At 42.9% G+C, this 23,887-nt stretch overlaps 1 protein-coding gene across 1 annotated transcript in view; it reads right to left on the reverse strand.

Annotated features, from left to right (window-relative positions):
• PTPRQ (protein tyrosine phosphatase receptor type Q) overlaps positions 1-23,887 on the reverse strand; it is a 677,639-nt gene that overhangs the window by 284,337 nt on the left and 369,415 nt on the right. Inside the window, exons 26-27 of the mRNA XM_077265498.1 lie at positions 10,913-11,073; positions 9,150-9,295 (exon numbers count right to left, since the gene is read on the reverse strand). Coding sequence (XP_077121613.1) covers positions 9,150-9,295; positions 10,913-11,073 — 307 coding nt within the window. The remainder of the gene's footprint in view (positions 1-9,149; positions 9,296-10,912; positions 11,074-23,887) is intronic.

Genomic DNA, 23,887 nt, shown 5'->3' on the forward strand with positions numbered 1-23,887 from the left:
TTGTGCTTGAAGGGTTCAAGCAGGACAGGATAGGGTGAATTGTATGTCCTTTATGCTGCAGCCTGCAACTCATACCAAAACCCCTTCTCAGGGCCAATAACATTCTTTTTACTCTTAATCATGCAAATTGGTCTGATTAGGGAAATATTATACACCAAATCTTATGCACCATTTTTATTGCGGCACTTGTGCGTCAAAAGCATACAGCCAAAGATGGTTGGATTTCAATAGCATTGCTATATTGATACTGCAGTCTTTTAAGTCCATCTGAGGTGTTCAAATTTTCCTCTAATAGTAATACTGCAAATTTTTTGAGCATTGACATTTTATACAGGATTTATCTTGCTAGGGCAGGGCCTCAAAACAGAAAAAATTTGTTTGGTTACAAATAGCATTGCTATATTGATACTGCAGTTTTATACCTCCATCTGAATTGGGCAAATTTTCCTGGCATTGTAATACTGAAATTTTTTTCAGCAGTGAAATTTTATAGACCATTTATCGTGCTACATTTTGGCCTCAAAGCACAAAAAAATTGTTTGGTTACAAATAGCTTTGCTATTTTGATACTTCATTCTTATACATCCATCAGAAGTGAGCACATTTTGCTGGCATTGTAATACTGCAAATATTTTGAGCAGTGAAATTTTATACGGCATTTATCGTGCTATAGTAGGGCCTTAAAAAACCCAAAAAAATGTTCTTTGTTAAAAAAATCGCATTGCTATATTGATACTGCAGCCTTATACACTCATCTGAAATAGGCAAATTTTCCTGGCATTGTAATATTGTAATTTTTTCTATGAGTGACATTTTATATGACATTTATTGTGTTAGGGTTGGGCCTCAAATCCCCAAAAATTGTTTGTTAAAAAAAATTGCATTGGTATATTGATGCTGTAGTCTACGGCCATCTGAATATTGGCAAATTTTCCTGGCATTTTAATACTGCAATTTTTTTCTGCAGTGACATTTTATGATGCATTTATTCTGCTATTGCAGAGGAGATGGCATGTACCTATGCCCAAATGCTCACAAAAAGGCAAGGGTGGGAAAATGCAATTACTGTCGCAAGAGCCAGATGATGATGAGGCACAATTGTCAGCAAGTTGTGTTGTTACGTCAGCAAGTCAGGAGGAGGACCAGGGTGGAAGACGAGGTGGTGGATGAAGAAATAACTGATCCAACCTGGGAAGGTGACAAGCAGAGCGAAGACAGCAGCACACAGTTGGATGGATCCGCAGCTGCACTAAAGGCGGGAAGAGTCAGTAACATGGGTGAAGTTGCCAGCCAAGTGCTAGGTGTTTCCGAGTCTTGCACTTTTTTAAAGACAGTCCAGTTTACCCACAAAAAGCTATTTGTAACATCTGCCATGTCATCATCAGCAATGGCAGCACAACTATCAGCCTGACCACCACCAGCATCCTCAGGAACATGCAAACAAAGAACCCAAATACTTGGGTCAAACGTCAGGGTCCAGAAACAGTGTCTGCGGGTGACACCTCTGCCTCTTCCTCTGTTCTGTATGCACACCAATCCCCTGTCCAGGATGTAGGTTAAGATGACTCCTACCCTGCACATGTCATTGCACACTTGCAACTACTGTCAGCAACCACGTCCACATCCTTGTCCCAGTGCAGCGTTCATTTGCCGCAGTCCTTGGAATGCAAGCGTAAATACGCAGCCACTTGCCCACAGGCTACAATAATAAAGGCCACATTTCCAGACTGCTTGACCTGAAAATGTTGTAGTTTAGGCTTCTGGAGACGGAACCTTTTCACAATCTCATGGTGGCGGCCGTCTCTCGGTATCCTGTCCCCAGGTGGCACTGTTTCTCCTGGTGTGCAATCCCCATCTTACACAAGCACATGTCCCATAGCACCAGCCGTGCCCTAAGCACTGACACCTGGACAAGTGATTGTGGCCAAGGATGTTGCATTTCCCTGATGGCACACTGGGTGAACATTGTGCTACCAACACCAAGGATTGCAGGCCCTGGTTCAATCAGGGTTGCCCCCACCTGCTACAACAGTTTCTGCACAACCTCCTCACCCTCCATTTAACAAATGTCAATGTCAGTCGAAATCTGGACGCACTGCAGCACTGCTTCGGCTAAGTGACAACAATCTCTGTTGAAGCTAACCTTCTAAGGTGACAAACTGAACACTGCCACAGAGCTGTTAAAAGGTCTATCAGACCAGACAAATCTGTGTCTCTCGCCCCTTAACCTATAACCAGGCATGGTTGTGTGTGACAATGGCTGTAACCTGGTGGCAGCTCTGAAGCTTGGCATACTTGCACACGTACCATGACTGGCCCACCTGCTCAACTTAGAGGTTCAGGAGTTTCTCAAAACCTACCCAGATCTGCCTGAGCCACTTGTGAAAATACGCTGAGTGTGTGTCCTTTTCCAGAAGTCGGCTACAGCTGCCGTTGCCTTGGCAGTGCTGCAGCAGCATTTGCAACTTCCAGCTAACCGACTGATGTGCGATGTCACCACGCATTGGAACTCAACATTACATATGTGAGCAAGGCTTTGTGAGCAGCAGAGGGCAGTAGTTGAATACCAGAAACACCATGCCCGTTGATATTCTGGTCAGCCACCTCACATAAGAGCTGATGAGTGGGCATGGATGTCTGACATCTGTGCGGTACTCCAAAACTTTAAGGACTCACCCAAAATGGTGAGCGGCGTTGATGCCGTAATCAGCGTTACCATCCCGCTTCTCAGTCTACTGAAACGGTCCCAGCTCACAATTAAAGAGGATGCTTTGCAGGCAGAGTAAGTTGAGATGGAGCAAGAAACTATATTGGCTGATGATACACAGCCCAGCCTCATCTCATCTTCTCAACACGTATTGGGTGATAATGTGGAGTGGGAGCAACAGGAGCTGGTTGTCTGTGCTACAGACAGTAGTACCCACACCACCTTCATCCCATCTCTTCAATGTGGATGGCCTGAAGAAGAGCAGGAGAGGGAGGATGAGGAAGAGGGTGAGGAGGACAACATGTCCTGACAGTTGTCCTCTTGGTGGGGACAACCGAACAAGAGCTGGATTGGGCCAGACTTCTGTATACCACCAGATAACAGCAGGGGAACATAAAACTGAAATGGGGTGCTTCTCTTTTTTTCTGGTCTATTCCCATGCACTACTTCCCACCTAAACATGAGTACATGCTTCAGGATTTCATCTGTTCTGTGACGTCATCCTTCTCCTCCTCCACCACAATACCAACAGAGTGATCATGCTACTCTTGCTATAAATGTTTTAAGGATGTTTATGACTAACAATTTATAGTGGCCTACCTGGGACATTTATATATATATATATATATATATATATATACACTCACCGACCACTTTATTAGGTACACCATGCTAGTAACGGGTTGGACCCCCTTTTGCCTTCAGAACTGCCTCAATTCTTCGTGGCATAGATTCAACAAGGTGCTGGAAGCATTCCTCAGAGATTTTGGTCCATATTGACATGATGGCATCACACAGTTGCCGCAGATTTGTCGGCTGCACATCCCAAAGATGCTCCATACAAGGCAGGATGGATCCATGCTTTCATGTTGTTTACGCCAAATTCTGACCCTACCATCCGAATGTCGCAGCAGAAATCGAGACTCATCAGACCAAGCAACGTTTTTCCAATCTTCTACTGTCCAATTTCGATGAGCTTGTACAAATTGTAGCCTCAGTTTCCTGTTCTTAGCTGAAAGGAGTGGTACCCGCTGTGGTCTTCTGCTGCTGTAGCCCATCTGCCTCAAAGTTCGACGCACTGTGCATTCAGAGATGCTCTTAGGCCTACCTTGGTTGTAACGGGTGGCGATTTGAGTCACTGTTGCCTTTCTATCAGCTCGAACCAGTCTGCCCATTCTCCTCTGACCTCTGGCATCAACAAGGCATTTCCGCCCACAGAACTGCCGCTCACTGGATTTTTTTTCTTTTTCGGACCATTCTCTGTAAACCCTAGAGATGGTTGTGCGTGAAAATCCCAGTAGATCAGCAGTTTCTGAAATACTCAGACCAGCCCTTCTGGCACCAACAACCATGCCACGTTCAAAGGCACTCAAATCACCTTTCTTCCCCATACTGATGCTCGGTTTGAACTGCAGGAGATTGTCTTGACCATGTCTACATGCCTAAATGCACTGAGTTGCCGCCATGTGATTGGCTGATTAGAAATTAAGTGTTAACAAGAAGTTGGACAGGTGTACCTAATAAAGTGGCCGGTGAGTGTATATATATATATATATATATATACCGCCCAGGCGTTAATGTTTTTCATTACCAATCTAAGATGTGCACTCCTTTTTAATTGGAAAAAATGTTTTATGAGGCCCTCTACTATGTCTCTTCAAAAATGTATTGGAGTGCCTCCTAATTTTTGGCATCTCTTACACTTAGAGTATACGCTTCACAGCTGTAGGAGACCCAGTCCTTAGTAAAGGGAAAAAATGCTTTTCTGAAGATCCACCTAGTTGAGGGAAATTGTTTTGAAACCAAAAGTACCTATGCGTTTTATTAGTAATCATCCAGCGCTTTGTTGTGGGCTATGAGGTGGTCGTCACATAGGGAGCTCTCACACTGCATATAGGATTTCATAGTTGGGACAGGAGAATTTGTGCAGTAAGTACAGAAGATCATGGCATCCTACATATCAGGCTAAGTAGATATGAAACACTCAGCAGGGTTGATGAAATAACAGTCCTTGATACTGCTACATGAAGCTAATCGCTTTTTTCAGGGCTAATTCAAATAGATTCTATTCTGTTTTAATAATACAGCTCTTATCTGCACTTCGTTTACGGTGAGGTCTTGCATTAGGTATAGCGCATAACAAGGATCTAGTTAGAGATTACTGCCTTATAATTTCTAAGTTGTTGCCTTTTTTCAATGGACTCATTGACCAATTCATGCTTTTTTACAGTGATCAGCACTCAGAGATTCATCAAAGCTGCCAGTGTTACTTGCGTTCCTCCACAATTTGTTGCTGCCATGTACAAAAAAAATCCCTTCAGGGCCTGTTCAAATCCCTTCTATATTCTACAATAATACCTTACTTATTTGCAATTCATCTACAGTGAGGTGTTGTAGTAGGTAAAGTGTATGACAGGCATCTAGTCAGGGATTAATGCCATAAAAATTCTAAGCTTCGCTGTTTTTTTACATGGACTAATTGACCGATTCGTGTTTTTTTTTTAACTATGTTCTATACTCAGAGAGTCATCAAAGCAGTCAAAATTAACTGATTTAATGTGTCCATTTACAGTTTTTCTCAAGCATCTGTATGTAAAAGGAAGAAGTGGGACACTTTACGGTGCTGGAGCTGGAATTACCACTTATAATCTCTCGAGTGCTTTGCTTCCATATATTTCTGGGTGCTTCTTTAAGTATGTTTGGGGTCATTGTCCTGCTGGAAGAACCATGACCTTGGATGCAAACCCAGCTTTCAGAACACAGGCACTACACTGTGCCAGAGGCAGAAAAACAACCCCTAAATATATTGGAACCTACACCATATTTCACTGTATCTTCTATGCTCTTTTATTTGTAGACCTCATTACATATAAAGTATACAGTAGAATGATGTGTTTCATCAAAAACCTCTATCTTGGTCTCGTCTGTCTACAAGACACCTGCTGACCATCTAACAATTGTGGGGGCCACCTGCTTACTCTCTATAAATTATGAGGGCTGCCTGCTGGCCCTCCAAGTTTCAAACTTTACAGTACTAATACCAAAAAGAAAATTTGCCCACCTCAGACAGATAAATTACATTGCAGTAGCAATATAAGGCTATACAAATCATACTGTCTATTTGCCCTCCAAAAATGCTTAGTGAGGCCTGGTTGCTGACCCTCGAAAACTAAAGTGAGGGCCACCTGATGGCCCTCTGACAATAGTGAGGGACACCTGCCAGCCCTCTAACCTCTACAAATAGTGATGGCCGCCTAATGGCACTGAAAAAAAATTGGGACTTTCAGAGTCCTTCCTTCCTAAATTAAACAGTATGTGTATGATTATATTTCATGTGAGGGGTGCCAGGGCTGTAGTCGTGGCTGACATATATTGCTCAATCTCGCCCTGGTCCCCATCACATAAATGCAATGTCCCCTTTGCAGTGTACCTTTGGACACACCATCTGCACCATTAGGGTCCCATCTGGGCAGCTGAAGTTCTGCTGCTGGCATTGTTGCACAAATAGAGACATATAGAGACAATAGAGAATAGAGAGTCCAATTCCAACTTTAAACATAGAACTTTACCTGTTTTCAATCACAGCACATCCACATCAGTTACAGCATCAACACAGAGTTGATGTTCAGCTTCACTATGTTCAGGAGTTCCCTTGTCCGTTTCACCACAGACATAAGGGCACCTGCCCATGCAGAAAGCTGCCACATCTTGGAGCGACCTGCGTTCTTATTCTGCTGCATATCTGGCCCACTGGCCCTGGACGGCTGGGCTCTTTGCATGAAACGTTAAGGAGCTTACCGCCCTGACTGGGCACATTGGCCTCATACTGCCTAGGAAAAGGAAAACCCTCCATCTTATCCACAGTTAGCTCCTCCTATGTGAACTATGTACACTATTGTACCCCCATTTAGTGTCCACCTTAAGGTACTGTACTTTCCCTATCTACACAACATATAAAGATATGTACATAACAGCATCAGAAACATTATAGATATACTGTATAATTATATACAATATCAACATGAGGAAAGGGAGTGGGGCATCACATGGTCCCAGTACACCCCTTACACTCAAACAGCACATGGCCAGATATGGTATATTAAAATGATTAAACTACATTTCCTGTTGAAGTTTTCACCATTGAAATCAGTTCAAAAGTGCAAAAAAGCAGCAAAAACACTGCATGTGAACGAAGCCTAAGGAGCGGAGAAGCATTTTTTTTTTCTATTATTTATTTTTCTTTATATACAAGTCATCATCCTGAAAAAAATGTTTCTCAACATTTTTTCCTGTCAAATCCATTTTAAGAGTGGTTTTGTATGTTTTATTGTCAGTGCATAAAACTGGCGCAATACTCTAACAACACTGCTCCCAGCAGCGACCTGGGATTCAGAGATGCTTCCAGGAGTCATCCCTATGCTGTCTCCATGCCATTTCAGTGCTGTTGATATCATTTTCAGCAATTTTTAGATCCCTCCAGGCCTCCAGGCTGGAGGGGATGGTCGCCGGAAAAAATGCTCAAGTTTCCAATTGACTTCCATTATACTTGTTACTTGGGTCGAGTACCTGAGCATTATGATTTGCTTAATTCAAGTAACAAGTACCCGAGCATTTTAGTGTTCACTTATCACTATTTATTAACCCTTCAGGTGCTTCAAAGGAATTAATGAGATGTGGAACGAAAAAATGAACATTTTACTTTTTTTCACAAAGTTTACTTAAGCAGCAAATTTTTTACTTTCATAATGGTAACAGGAGAAAATGAACCCCAACATTTTTTGTAAAACTTCTCCTTAGTAGCCAATACGCCATTTGTGGGTGAAACCTACTCTTTGGGAATGCGGCAGGGCTTAGGAAGGAAGTAGCACCTTTTGACTTTTTGAACGTAAAAATAGCTGGAATCAATTGCGGATGCCATGTCACATTTGGAAATTCCCTGATGTGTCTAAACAGTGGAAACCCCCACAAGTGACTCCAATTTTGAAATTACACCACTTAAGGATTTTATCCACGGGTATAGTAAGGATTTTGAACCCAAATGTACTGCACAGAATTTGATAATATTATGTCTTCACAATGAATATGTCGTCATTAGTGTTGAGCGCAAGTGCTCGCTACTCGAGTTTGCATTGGGTGCTCGGGTATGCACGGAGTATCCCAGGTGCTCGATTGATATGCTCAAATTTTTAGGCAGCAAAATAAAAACATGCGAGGATTGCCCATGTATGGCAGGCAATTTCTGCTAAACATGGAGGGCTGAGTCTCAAGTGCATTACTCAAGCACCCACGATACTCGGTGCATACCCTAGCACCCCGATGCAAACTTGAGTAGCCAGCACTTGCAATTAACATGTCATTATTTTTTTTTACTTTTCAAAAAACCATAAACCCAACCCCAGCCCTAAACTCAGCCCCAACTCTAACCCTAAACCCAACCCTAACAATAAGCCCAACCCTGACCCTAAGTTTAGCCCTATCCCTAAGCCCAACCCTAATGGCAAAGAATGAAATAAAATAAAATTAATCTGAATAAGGGGATGACGTAGGAGGGATAAAATACTAATCATTGGCTTTTGATCTCAGTGGTAGGGTCTATATCACAGTGTTTAAACCAATAGGCAAAATTCCTGCAGTTGCCAGGTGTTAGCCAGAAGATCTCAGCAGGTGCACTGCACATGTGCCTGACATTTTTTTTCAGGAGGAGGCGGAAGACTGGAGGATGGAGCATGGTGGGAACATCTTTTCTCTCCCTTCTGCCATGTATATTATGTCAGAAGAGAAAGAAATAATTTTAATAGTGGGGACAGTTTTTTCTTTAACTTGATCACTGTTATTCATTTAATAACGGTGATCTAGTGATTATGGACCGGAAAATCCCGCCCTGATCATGTTCTCCAGGGTGTCAGCTTTTTGTTCTCTGGGAGTGCTATATCAAACGGCGATGAGAAATAAGGCCCCTTAGCATCTGCCGCGTTAATGCGTATCTTTGTGGTCTTTAAAGGGTTAATGTGTATCTAATGGGTTTTTAAAGGGGCTAATGAGAGACTGTTTGTTCATCTGTAAAAAGCATCACTTGTGGTATTAAATTAGCCATTACTGGCCCAGTGTAATTGCACATTTATGGACCCAACTGTAACTGTCCATATCATCTAAATATGTGTTATTGCATTGCTGTAACAATCATGTACCAGATAAATGTTGGTCAAACCATCAACCAACTTCTAATAACAAGTATGGCCACTATTGAAGCTATGTGCACACAGGGAATTATAGTTTCTTGCAGAGCTACGAGTTGTTCATCATTTTTAAAACATTCAATATTCAATATTTCAGCATCTTAAAACAACGTATTATTATTAATTATCCATTGATTACTATGAAGACATAAGCAAATAATGCTATACGCTAGCAGGAAATGCACGTTAGAATATCATGTTCTTACCCTCATGTACGTGTTAGAAATATTCCTGAAATATAATGTATAATATTGTATGATACCATTTGGTTTAATGGGAGGATTCCAGAAAATCTTTACAGATGTAGAGGTGAGATTTCTATAGGATATGTTCTTTGGTGGGTCACTAGGAACTGCAAAATTGAATGAATAACCGTAAGTCTGCAAACTGATACATACCACAGATAAAACTAGCAATTCATTAAATAAAAACAAATATGGGCATTTTAATCCTAAAGCATATAGACCTGTTTCAATAACTTTTAGGTTCTGACCGAATTGATATTATGAGAGAGAATGGTTTACTTTATATTAAATTTAACAATGTTAATATGAATTCTAGAAAAAATACTAGAAGATAAAGAGGAAATACCCAGTGTAAAGCTAAACTAAAAATATAACTAAATGGAGGCTATAATATCCTTATATTTATGGAGTTTACTTAAAAGAGTTGGCTACCATTTTGGGAATTTTTAATCCGCAACGTCACCACACCTGTGACTGAAATCCAAACGCTGCCCCGTGGAATAAAGTTCATTTTCTCCCGCAGCATTCTGCAACGTGCGGGAGCCGGGCAGTTTCACATCCCTATTAGGCTGCCGATTAAGCTTATATTTGCAGGTTAATAGCATCTTTTCATTTGACAGGTTCCTTTTAAAGCATAACTTAACTGAGATTAATATAGGACAGCTCTTAGGGCCTAACAGGGCTGATCCTTTACATGAAACCTATAAAGAAGAATGATATAGCGGTCTCGAGGGAGTGCTGTAAATCGGCCCGAAGCAATGGTTGGTTGATTGGGATGGTGGATCTGCTGTTGCTCCAGCCGTGTACCCTCAGATGAGGGAAATAGTGAAAAAAAAGCAAATACATGGGGTCAAAGGAGTGCTGAAGATTCACGGATAAAAATGATATACTTTATTCCACTACGCGTTGTCCGTTGACACGTGTAGTGGAACAAAGTACCGTATATCATTTTTTATCCCTGGATCTTCAGCGCTCCTTTGACCGTGTGTATTTGCTTTTTATTGAAATGAAACCTGTCATCATGAAATACTATTCAATCTGCCAGCAGCGTGGTATAGATCAAGAATAGCTGAGCAGAGAGAAAATGAGCTTTTTTTCCCCATAAATATGCTCTTTTCCCATAAACATGACTTAATAGTGGGCAACCTAAAATCCACATTTATAAGCCTCAATATGCTTGTGTAAAACCAGTAATTATGCTCTTGAGATCCCAGGCTAGGCTAGCTCAAAAATGATTAGGCTAGTACCTAGCAACTGGTGGAGCAGGGAGCAGGTGACATTTATAGAGTGCCTTAAGGGGGTTTTCCCAAGAACAAAGATTATTTTAATTAATATATCTTGGACTTATAATAAGTTCCACAATTGAATGTGTTAAAAACAAATGTTTCTGTGCTGAGATAATCTTATTATTGTGCCCCTGCTGTGTACTGTGTAATGGCTGTGTCTGACAGTGCAGGGATATGGTCATATCATATCACAACTCCAGGGCATGGGAGGAAGCAAAAGAGTATACAGACAGAACAGTGGGGATCATAGCCAATTCTTTCTGTGAGGGTTCGCTCATACCACCATATAAATTGGATGATTTTTTTTATTAGATAGAATCATCATTGCTTTTTTTATTTATAAAAACTTTGGATGAATAACTTTAAGGAAATGAGAGCTCTGGTGGGAGATCTGGTCCTGTCACATGGTATAAAACATAGCATGCATTTACTATATACCTCCTTCTAGAGTTTTAAATCTTAAAACGTCACTTTTGACATTTCCATCCCCAAATCTAGTGCTGGATGTGACGTATGCACTATATTCATGATTGCTTTCAAAATCCCTAAAGTCCATTGAAGTATCTTCAATATTAACAGTTTTGTTGGATGTCTCATCCCTAGGACATAAGAAAGAAAACAAGTAAATGTTATTTCTGAGTACAGATAGTGCAGATAAAAATACAAACAATAAGAGAGATTTACTAAATTGTCATAAATCATTTAAAATTCTGTGAAGGAGATTTTCAGAGCCGAAAACTGTCTTCCATGACTTGCACCATATTTAGTATGTGATTAAGACACCCGGTCTAATTAGGGGCGAGGCTTGCCAAAAAGTGGTACTCTATGCATTACCAAAATGTTGAAATAAAATTTCTGACAAGATGTAAGCAAAGAGATAATGTAAACTTAGACTAAATAGTCTGAAGATGTACCAAATTTATCAAGCAGCAAGAATCACTTTAAAAAACGTGGCACACTTTAAGACTGTCTAGTCTAAGTTTGCACTGTCTAAAAATTAGAAGAGGTAGTGGCAAATATGCCGGAAAATGTGGATACATGAAGAGCAGGAAGGAGGAGTCATTCAATGGGCTGCTGATGAAAGATCGATGGCAGGATAAAATCAACAGAATTTTATTATATAGGTTTACAGGTTAGCGCGTTTCAAGATCCCACACGACCTCTTCATCAGGACAAAACATTTTGTTTCCTGATCATATGATCTCTGGCTAAGAATCCCCTGACTTCCTGTTATATCAAGTCCACGTTTCTCTGAGTCCTGTGCTCTCATAGCTGATGGGTGGGCGTGGCATGCTGTGTGGGTGGGTGGTGTTCCATTCAGCAGAGCTCCCACTTCTCCTGTGCATGCTGCTGCACACACAGCTATTGCTGAAAGCACACATTTTTATTACAGACACATCTCTTCCTTGTATTCGTATGTGTACAGCAGAATGTGTATATATACAGTACAGACCAAAAGTTTGGACACACCTTCTCATTTAAAGATTTTTCTGTATTTTCATGACTATGAAGATTGTAAATTCACACTGAAGGCATCAAAACTATGAATTAACATATGTGGAATTATATACTTAACAAAAAAGTGTGAAACAACTGAAAATATGTCTTATATTCTAGGTTCTTCAAAGTAGCCACTAGTGTTGAGCGATACCGTCCGATACTTGAAAGTATCGGTATCGCCGATACCGATACCCGATACCAATACAAGTCAATGGGACACCAAGTATCGGAAGGTATCCTGATGGTTCCCAGGGTCTGAAGGAGAGGAAACTCCCCTTCAGGCCCTGGGATCCATATTAATGTGTAAAATAAAGAATAAAAATGAAAAAGAATAAGAATGACGTCACGGCTTGTGATTGGTCGCGTTGCGGTCACGTGACCGCTCCGCGACCAATCACAGGCCGCGATGTCATCTAAGGACTTTCAAGCGCTCATTCTTATGAACGGAGGCTGGTGGTTACAACCAGGGCGCGTCAGAGGGTGAGTATATCAATATTTTTTTTTTATTCTTTATTTTACACATTAATATCGATCCCGATACCGATTCCCGATATCACAAAAGTATCGGATCTCGGTATCGGAATTCCGATACAGCAAATATCGGCCGATACCCGATACTTGCGGTATCGGAATGCTCAACACTAGTAGCCACCTTTTACTTTGATGACTGCTTTGCACACTCTTGGCATTTTCTTGATGAGCTTCAAGAGGTAGTCACCGGGAATGGTTTTCACTTCACAGGTGTGCCCTCTCAGGTTTAATAAGTGGGATTTCTTGCCTTATAAATGGGGATAGGACCATCAGTGTTATGACCCCAATGGCGAGGGTCTCAGAGGAACGTGGAAGTCTGCAGAATACAAAAATCCAGCTCATAGGGCAGTGGTAACTGGGTTGACCATACAATGCCTACAAGTAGTATTCAACCCCCTGCAGATTTAGCAGGTTTAATAAGATGCAAATAAGTTAGAGCCTTCAAACTTCAAACAAGAGCAGGATTTATTAACAGATGCATAAATCTTACAAACCAAAAAGTTTTATTGCTCAGTTAAATTTTTATAAATTTTAAACATAAAAGTGTGGGTCAATTATTATTCAACCCCTAGGTTTAAAATTTTGTGGAATAACCTTTGTTTGCAATTACAGCTAATAATCGTCTTTTATAAGACCTGATCAGGCCGGCACAGGTCTCTGGAGTTATCTTGACCCACTCCTCCATGCAGATCTTCTCCAAGTTATCTAGGTTCTTTGGGTGTCTCATGTGGACTTTAATCTTGAGCTCCTTCCACAAGTTGTCAATTGGGTTAAGGTCAGGAGACTGACTAGGCCACTGCAACACCTTGATTTTTTGCCTCTTGAACCAGGCCTTGGTTTTCTTGGCTGTGTGCTTTGGGTCATTGTCTTGGTGGAAGATGAAATGACGACCCATCTTAAGATCCTTGATGGAGGAGCGGAGGTTCTTGGCCAAAATCTCCAGGTAGGCCGTGCTATCCATCTTCCCATGGATGCAGACCAGATGGCCAGGCCCCTTGGCTGAGAAACAGCCCCACAGCATGATGCTGCCACCACCATGCTTGACTGTAGGGATGGTATTCTTGGGGTCGTATGCAGTGCCATCCAGTCTCCAAACGTCACGTGTGTGGTTGGCACCAAAGATCTCGATCTTGGTCTCATCAGACCAGAGAACCTTGAACCAGTCAGTCTCAGAGTCCTCCAAGTGATCATGAGCAAGCTGTAGACGAGCCTTGACATGACGCTTTGAAAGTAAAGGTACCTTACGGGCTCGTCTGGAACGGAGACCATTGCGGTGGAGTACGTTACTTATGGTATTGACTGAAACCAATGTCCCCACTGCCATGAGATCTTCCCGGAGCTCCTTCCTTGTTGTCCTTGGGTTAGCCTTGACTCTTCAGACAAGCCTGGCCTCAGCACGGGAGGAAACTTTCAAAGGCTGTCCAGGCCATGGAAGGCTAACAGTAGTTCCATAAGCCTTCCACTTCCGGATGATGCTCCCAACAGTGGAGACAGGTAGGCCCAACTCCTTGGAAAGGGTTTTGTACCCCTTGCCAGCCTTGTGACCCTCCATGATCTTGTCTCTGATGGCCTTGGAATGCTCCTTTGTCTTTCCCATGTTGACCATGTATGAGTGCTGTTCACAAGTTTGGGGAGGGTCTTAAATAGTCAGAAAAGGCTGGAAAAAGAGATAATTAATCCAAACATGTGAAGCTCATTGTTCTTTGTGCCTGAACTACTTCTTAATACTTTAGGGGAACCAAACAGAATTCTGGTGGGTTGAGGGGTTGAATAATAAATGACCCTCTGAAAAGACTTTTCACAATTTAAAAAAATAAATAAACAAAGAAATAACATTCTTTTTTCTGCAGTGCATTTCACACTTCCAGGCTGATCTACAGTCCAAATGTCACAATGCCAAGTTAATTCCAAATGTGTAAACCTGCTAAATCTGCAGGGGGTTGAATACTACTTGTAGGCACTGTATATCTACTCCTAACGCCAACACTAGAAGTAGCCGGGGATCATTCCTACGTTGATTCTAGATGACACGCGCCAGCCGGAGAATCTAGCTACCCCTAGTAGAGGAAAACAAAGACCTTTCTTGCCTCCAGAGAAGGGGACCCCAAAGCTGGATAGAAGCCCCCCACAAATAATGACGGTTAGGTAAGAGGAAATGACAAACACAGAAATGAACCAGGTTTAGCACAGAGAGGCCCGCTTACTGATAGCAGAATAAAGAAAGGTAACTTATATGGTCAACAAAAACCCTATCAAAATCCACACTGGAAATTCAAGAACCCCCGAACCGTCTAACGGTCCGGGGGGAGAACACCAGCCCCCTAGAGCTTCCAGCAAAGGTCAGGATATAGATTTGGAACAAGCTGGACAAAAATACAAAACCAAAACAAATAGCAAAAAGCAAAAGGCAGACTTAGCTGATATAACTGGAACCAGGATCAGTAGACAAGAGCACAGCAGACTAGCTCTGATAACTACGTTGCCAGGCATTGAACTGAAGGTCCAGGGAGCTTATATAGCAACACCCCTAACTAACGACCCAGGTGCGGATAAAAGGAATGACAGAAAAACCAGAGTCAAAAAACTAGTAACCACTAGAGGGAGCAAAAAGCAAATTCACAACAGTACCCCCCCCTTAGTGAGGGGTCACCGAACCCTCACCACGACCACCAGGGCGATCAGGATGAGCGGCATGAAAGGCACGAACTAAATCGGCCGCATGAACATCAGAGGCGACCACCCAGGAATTATCCTCCTGACCATAGCCCTTCCACTTGACCAGGTACTGAAGCCTCCGCCTGGAGAGGCGAGAATCCAAGATCTTCTCCACCACGTACTCCAACTCGCCCTCAACCAACACCGGAGCAGGAGGCTCAGCAGAAGGAACTACAGGCACAATGTACCACCGCAACAAAGACCTATGAAATACATTGTGAATAGCAAACGACACAGGAAGATCCAGACGAAAAGATACAGGATTAAGGATTTCCAATATCTTGTAAGGCCCAATAAAACGAGGTTTAAATTTGGGAGAGGAGACCTTCATAGGAACAAAGCGGGAAGAAAGCCATACCAAATCCCCAACGCGTAGTCGGGGACCCACACCGCGGCGGCGGTTGGCAAAGCGCTGAGCCTTCTCCTGTGACAACTTCAAGTTGTCCACCACATGATTCCAGATCTGCTGCAACCTATCCACCACAGAATCCACCCCAGGACAGTCAGAAGGCTCCACATGACCCGAAGAAAAGCGAGGATGGAAACCAGAGTTGCAGAAAAAAGGCGAAACCAAGGTGGCGGAACTAGCCCGATTATTAAGGGCAAACTCAGCCAACGGCAAGAATGTCACCCAATCGTCCTGATCAGCAGAGACAAAACACCTCAAATAAGCCTCCAAAGTCTGATTGGTTCGCTCCGTCTGTCCATTAGTCTGAGGATGAAAAGCAGACGAAAACGACAAATCAATGCCCATCCTACTACAAAAGGATCGCCAGAACCTGGAAACGAACTGGGATCCTCTGTCTGACACAATATTCTCAGGGATGCCGTGCAAACGAACCACGTTCTGGAAAAACACAGGAACCAGATCGGAAGAGGAAGGCAGCTTAGGCAAAGGAACCAAATGGACCATCTTGGAGAAGCGATCACATATCACCCAGATAACGGACATGCCCTGAGATAGCGGAAGATCAGAAATGAAATCCATGGAGATATGTGTCCAAGGTCTCTTCGGGACAGGCAAGGGCAAGAGCAAACCGCTGGCACGAGAACAGCAAGGCTTAGCTCGAGCACAAGTCCCACAGGACTGCACAAATGACCGCACATCCCTTGACAAGGAAGGCCACCAAAAGGACCTGGCCACCAGATCTCTGGTGCCAAAAATTCCCGGGTGACCTGCCAACACCGAGGAATGAACCTCGGAAATGACTCTGCTGGTCCACTTATCCGGGACAAACAGTCTGTCAGGTGGACAAGACTCAGGCCTATCAGCCTGAAATCTCTGCAACACACGTCGCAGATCCGGAGAAATAGCTGACAAGATAACTCCATCTTTAAGAATACCAACAGGATCAGCGACTCCAGGAGCATCAGGCACAAAGCTCCTAGAAAGAGCATCGGCCTTCACATTCTTTGAACCTGGTAAATACGAAACAACAAAATCAAAGCGGGAGAAAAACAATGACCAGCGGGCCTGTCTCGGATTAAGGCGTTTAGCAGACTCGAGATACATCAGATTTTTGTGATCAGTCAAGACCACCACACGATGCTTAGCACCCTCGAGCCAATGACGCCACTCCTCAAATGCCCATTTCATGGCCAACAACTCCCGATTGCCCACATCATAATTTCGCTCGGCAGGCGAAAATTTCCTAGAGAAAAAGGCACAAGGTTTCATAACAGAGCAACCAGGGCCTCTCTGCGACAAAATGGCCCCTGCCCCAATCTCCGAAGCATCCACCTCAACCTGAAAGGGAAGTGAGACGTCAGGCTGGCACAAAACAGGCGCCGAAGTAAACCGGCGTTTCAACTCCTGGAAAGCCTCCACGGCAGCAGGAGCCCAGTTAGCTACATCGGAGCCCTTCTTGGTCATATCCGTCAAAGGTTTCACAATGCTAGAAAAATTAGCGATAAAACGACGGTAGAAGTTAGCGAAGCCCAAGAACTTCTGAAGACTCTTAACTGACGAGGGCTGAGTCCAATCAAGAATAGCTCGGACCTTGACTGGGTCCATCTCCACAGCAGAAGGGGAAAAAATGAACCCCAAAAAGGGAACCTTCTGAACACCAAAGAGACACTTTGAGCCCTTGACAAACAAAGAATTTTCACGCAAAATTTTAAAGACCAACCTGACCTGCTCCACATGCGAATCCCAATTATCAGAAAAAACCAAAATATCATCCAGATAAACAATCAAAAATTTATCCAGATACTTCCGGAAAATGTCATGCATAAAGGACTGAAAAACTGAAGGCGCATTGGAGAGCCCAAAAGGCATCACCAAGTACTCAAAATGACCTTCGGGCGTATTGAATGCGGTTTTCCATTCATCACCTTGCTTAATGCGCACAAGGTTGTACGCACCACGAAGGTCTATCTTGGTGAACCACTTGGCACCCTTAATCCGGGCAAACAAGTCAGACAACAGCGGTAAAGGATACTGAAATTTGACAGTGATCTTATTTAAAAGCCGATAATCAATACAAGGTCTCAAAGATCCGTCCTTTTTTGCCACAAAAAAGAATCCCGCACCAAGAGGGGAAGAAGACGGACGAATATGTCCTTTCTCCAGAGACTCCTTGATATATGAACGCATAGCGGTATGTTCAGGTACCGACAGATTAAACAGTCTTCCCTTAGGAAATTTACTGCCTGGGATCAAATCTATAGCACAGTCACAGTCCCTATGAGGAGGCAGTGCACTGGACTCAGACTCACTGAAGACATCCTGATAATCAGACAAATACTCCGGAACTTCCGAAGGCGTAGAAGAAGCAATAGACACAGGCAGGGAATCCCCATGAATACCACGACAGCCCCAACTTGAGACTGACATAGCCTTCCAGTCCAGGACTGGATTATGGGTCTGTAACCATGGCAGCCCTAAAACAACCAAATCATGCATTTTATGTAAAACCAGGAAACGTATCACCTCGCGGTGTTCAGGAGTCATGCACATGGTAACCTGTGTCCAATACTGCGGTTTATTTGCTGCCAATGGTGTAGCATCAATACCCCTAAGAGGAATAGGATTTTCTAATGGTTCAAGAGTAAAACCACAGCGCTTAGCAAATGAAAGATCCATGAGACTCAGGGCAGCACCTGAATCTACAAACGCCATGACAGGATAAGATGACAGTGAGCAAATCAAAGTTACAGACAGAATAAATTTAGGTTGCAAATTACCAACGGTGACAGGACTAAAAACCTTAGCTATACGTTTAGAGCATGCTGAGATAACATGTGTAGAATCACCACAGTAGTAGCACAAGCCATTCCGGCGTCTATGAATTTTCCGCTCATTTCTAGCCAGGATTCTATCACATTGCATTAAATCAGGTGTCTGTTCAGACAACACCATGAGGGAATTTGCGGTTTTTCTATCACATTGCACCGAATTAGGTGTCTGTTCAGACAACACCATGAGGGAATTTGCGGTTTTGCGCTCCCGCAACCGCCGGTCAATTTGAATAGCCAGTGCCATAGTATCATTCAGACCTGTGGGAATGGGAAAAACCACCATAACATTCTTAATGGCTTCAGAAAGGCCATTTCTAAAATTAGCGGCCAGTGCACACTCGTTCCAATGTGTCAGCACGGACCATTTCCGAAATTTTTGGCAATACACTTCAGCCTCGTCCTGCCCCTGAGACATAGCCAGCAAGGCCTTTTCTGCCTGAATCTCAAGATTGGGTTCCTCATAAAGTAAACCGAGCGCCAGAAAAAACGCATCAAGATCAGCCAATGCCGGATCTCCTGGCGCCAGCGAAAAAGCCCAATCCTGAGGGTCGCCCCGTAAGAACGAAATAACAATCTTTACTTGCTGAGCAGAATCTCCAGATGAACAGGGTCTCAGGGACAAAAACAATTTACAATTATTCACGAAATTCCTAAACTTAAACCTGTCTCCGGAAAACAGTTCAGGAATCGGTATTTTAGGTTCTGACCTAGGATTTCTGATAACATAGTCTTGTATGCCCTGCACACGAGTAGCCAGCTGGTCCACACTTGTAATCAAGGTCTGGACATTCATGTCTGCAGCAAGCATAGCCACTCTGAGGTAAAGGGGAAAAAGAAAAAAAAAACTCAGAATCTTCTTTCTTATAATCCCTCTTCTGCAATGCATTAAACATTTAATACTGGCCTGGCAAACTGTTATGACCCCAATGGCGAGGGTCTCAGAGGAACGTGGAAGTCTGCAGAATACAAAAATCCAGCTCATAGGGCAGTGGTAACTGGGTTGACCATATATCTACTCCTAACGCCAACACTAGAAGTAGCCGGGGATCATTCCTACGTTGATTCTAGATGACACGCGCCAGCCGGAGAATCTAGCTACCCCTAGTAGAGGAAAACAAAGACCTTTCTTGCCTCCAGAGAAGGGGACCCCAAAGCTGGATAGAAGCCCCCCACAAATAATGACGGTTAGGTAAGAGGAAATGACAAACACAGAAATGAACCAGGTTTAGCACAGAGAGGCCCGCTTACTGATAGCAGAATAAAGAAAGGTAACTTATATGGTCAACAAAAACCCTATCAAAATCCACACTGGAAATTCAAGAACCCCCGAACCGTCTAACGGTCCGGGGGGAGAACACCAGCCCCCTAGAGCTTCCAGCAAAGGTCAGGATATAGATTTGGAACAAGCTGGACAAAAATACAAAACCAAAACAAATAGCAAAAAGCAAAAGGCAGACTTAGCTGATATAACTGGAACCAGGATCAGTAGACAAGAGCACAGCAGACTAGCTCTGATAACTACGTTGCCAGGCATTGAACTGAAGGTCCAGGGAGCTTATATAGCAACACCCCTAACTAACGACCCAGGTGCGGATAAAAGGAATGACAGAAAAACCAGAGTCAAAAAACTAGTAACCACTAGAGGGAGCAAAAAGCAAATTCACAACACATCAGTTGTCTTGTGCAGAAGTCTGATAGATACACAGCTATTAGTCCTACTGAATAGATTGTTAGAATTTGTATTATGGCAAGAAAAAAGTAGCTAAGTAAAGAAAAACGAGTGGCCATCTTTACTTTAAGAAATGAAGGTCAGTCAGTCAAAAAAATTGGGAAAACTTTGAAAGTGTCCCCAAATGCAGTTGCAAAAACCATCAAGCGCTACAAAGAAACTGGCTCACATGAGGACCGCTCCAGGAAAGGAAGACCAAGAGTCACCTCTGCTTCTGAGGATAAGTTTATCTGAGTCACCAGCCTCAGAAATCGCAGGTTAACAGCAGCTCAGATTAGAGACCAGGTCAATGCCACAAAGAGTTCTAGCAGCAGACACATCTCTACAACAACTGTTAAGAGGAGACTTTGTGCAGCAGGCCTTCATGGTAAAATAGCTGCAAGCAAACCACTTCTAATGACAGGCAGCAAGCAGAAGAGACTTGTTTGGGCTAAAGAACACAAGGAATGGACATTAGACCAGTGGAAATCTGTGCTTTGGTCTGATGAGTCCAAATTTGAGATCTTTGGTTCCAACCACCGTGTCTTTGTGCGACGCAGAAAAGGTGAACGGATGGACTCTACATGCCTGGTTCCCACCGTGAAGCATGGAGGAGGAGGTGTGATGGTGTGGGGGTGCTTTGCTGGTGACACTGTTGGGGATTTATTCAAAATTGAAGGCATACTGAACCAGCATGGCTGCCACAGCATCTTGCAGCAGCATGCTATTACATCCGGTTTGCGTTTAGTTGGACCATGATTTATTTTTCAACAGGACAATGACCCCAAGCACGCCTCCAGGCTGTGTAATGGCTATTTGTCGAAGAAGGAGAGTGATGGGGCACTATGCCAGGTGACCTGGCCTCCACATACACCAGACCTGAACTCAATCGAGATGGTTTGGGGTGAGCTGGACCGCAGAGTGAAGGCAAAAGGGCCAACAAGTGCTAAGCATCTCTGGGAACTCCTTCAAGATTGTTGGGAGACCATTGCCGGTGACTATATCTTGAAGCTCATCAAAAGAATGCCAAGAGTGTGGAAAGCAGTCATCAAAGCAAAAGGTGGCTACTTTGAAGAACCTAGAATATAAGACATAATTTCAGTTGTTTCACACTTTTTTGTTAAGTATATAATTCCACATGTGTTAATTCATAGTTTTGATGCATTTAGTCTGAATTTACAATTTTCATAGTCATGAAAATACAAAACAATCTTTAAATGAGAAGGTGTGTCCAAACCTTTGGTCTGTACTGTATATGTACACATACCTTTTTCTATACCTTGTGTAATGTATATATACCTTGCTGTATTCTCTCTATTGTATACAAACATTAATACATCTTTCTGCACGTTCATCCATCCACTTGTCCATCATTGAGGAGGAGTAAAGGATAATCTTTATTACAAGGGCTGCTCTTCTGATGTTTTATGCATTACTTCTATTCACTGTAACAGTGTCCTGTACATGAGATTGTGTTAATACTACGAGTAAAGCTGTGGGAGAAGTGACAGGAGCTGTGCTCTCTGCTGGCTTGCAGCCCAGCACAAGGAATGCTGGTAAGTGTAATCAAAAGGGAGCAAAGGAATATTCTGTGACAGCAGAGCTGATGTCCAGGCACAGAAAGTGAAACAGCAAGGCATAAAACAATATGAAACTGACATAAAAGGTCTATGTCAATCTGTAGGGGCTTTATCCTTATACAATTATGGCAAAAGCAGCAACAGAATTAGGGTAATAAACAACCCCTTTAAGGAAAAGAAAAGAAACATAAATAGAGAATTGCACCACATGTATCATTTTTCATGTATCACTTTGATTAATCTGATGCTATCTTAAAAAAATATGTATTTTACAATAATACTGATTAACTTCTTTTAATATATGGATTCCTTTTAGTAATTCAAAGTGTTGACAGAAAGTAGCCCATGCAAGTAAGTGTTTGGTCATTGGAATTGGTATTTAACTCAAGATGGGCCACAGATTTTATACTGTAGGTAAATTTTAGGTTTACAACAGAGAGTAATTGTACTTAAGTTTAAAAAAAAAGAATAAAGCTGTATAAAAATATGGGGTGGATAGAGACAAAGCTTAACCCCTTAAACCGCGGAGCTTTTTTCATTTTTTTATTTCTGTTTTTCTCTCCCCTTCTTTCCAGAGCCATATTTTTCCATCAATATGGCCATGTGAGGGCTTTTTTTTTGCGGGACGAGTTGTACTTTTGAACGATACCATTGCTTTTACCGTGTCGTGTAACAGAAAACGGGAAAAAAATTCCAAGTGCGATGAAATTGCAAAAAAAAGTGCAATCTCACACTGTTTTTTTGTTTGGCTTTTATGCTAGGTTTACTAAATGCTAAAACTTATTATAACTGCCATTATGATTCTCCAGGTCATTATGAGTTCATAGACACCAAACATGTCTAGGTTCTCTTTAATCTAAATGGCAAAAAAAAAAATTCCAAAGTGTGCTAAAAAAAAAATTGTGCAATATTCCGATACCGGTAGCGTCTCCATTTTTCATGATCTGGGGTCGGGCTGTTATTGCATTTTAATGCAATGTCGCGGCGACCAAAAAAAGGTAATTTTGGCGTTTGGATTTTTTTTCTCGCTATGCTGTTTAGCGATCGGGTTAATCCATTTTTGTATTGATAGATTGGGCGATTCTGAATGCGGTGATACCAAATATGTGTATGTTTGATTTTTTTTGTTTGTTTTATTTTGATTGGGGCGAAAGGGGGGTAATTTGAACTTTTATATATATATATTTTTTTTATATTTTTAAACACTTTTTTTTAATGATTTTGGCATGCTTCAATAGCCTCCATGGGAGGCTAGAAGCATCCACTGCTCGATCGCCTCTGCTACATAGATCACCTCTATGCAGCAGAATTACAGGCTTGCTATGAGCGCCGATCACAGGGTGGCGTTCATAGCAATCTGCCATCAACAACCGTAGAGGTCTCGAGGAAACCTCTGGTTGTGATGGCGACGCACCGCTGACCCCCGATCACGTGACGGGGTCAGCGGTGAGCATACTTCTGGCCGCGCGGCTGGCAGCGCTTGTTAAATGCCGCTGTCAGAGTTTGACAGTGGCATTTAACTAGTTAATGGGCACGGGCAGATCGTGATTCCACTTGCGCTCATTGTGGACACATGTCAGCTGTTCAAAACAGAAAACAGCTGACATATGTCACGGCTTTGAGGTGGGCTCACCACCGGAGCCCACTTCAAAGCGGGGGATACTGCCCGCTGATGTACTATTCCATTAGCTGGCAGAAAGGGGTTAAAGAGGTATCCCATCTTTAGACATTACAACCTATTTATGGAATGGGTGATAATTTGCCGACCAGTGAGTTGTCTGACTGCTGGGACCTCCTCAATCACAAGAGCAGGGGGTACTTGTGGCACCCCAGGAGTCCGGTTGCCTTTCCAGACTCCAGACCAGAAGGGGAGCTCTAACACCTGTTACAGTGAAGGAGGAAGAGGCAAGTGAAGAGAACTTGGGAGATTGGAGCTTCAACTGAGCTCACCCCAGGACTGAGCGCCAAAGACCGGACACTGGAGTCCTTGGTTGTGTGGAGACTGCAGGCCCAGCAACTAAAACCAGAGGGCTGGAGATTGCAGGTCTCCTGGCCCCATCTCACACCCTCAGGTACAGCAGCCTACCAGAGCCCCAAGTCACCACGAGGGAGTGACACCTGGAACAGGATCAAGCTGCC

The sequence above is a fragment of the Ranitomeya variabilis genome, chromosome 5, assembly GCF_051348905.1.
Source record: "Ranitomeya variabilis isolate aRanVar5 chromosome 5, aRanVar5.hap1, whole genome shotgun sequence".
In the NCBI taxonomy this organism is placed as follows: Eukaryota; Metazoa; Chordata; class Amphibia; order Anura; family Dendrobatidae; genus Ranitomeya; species Ranitomeya variabilis.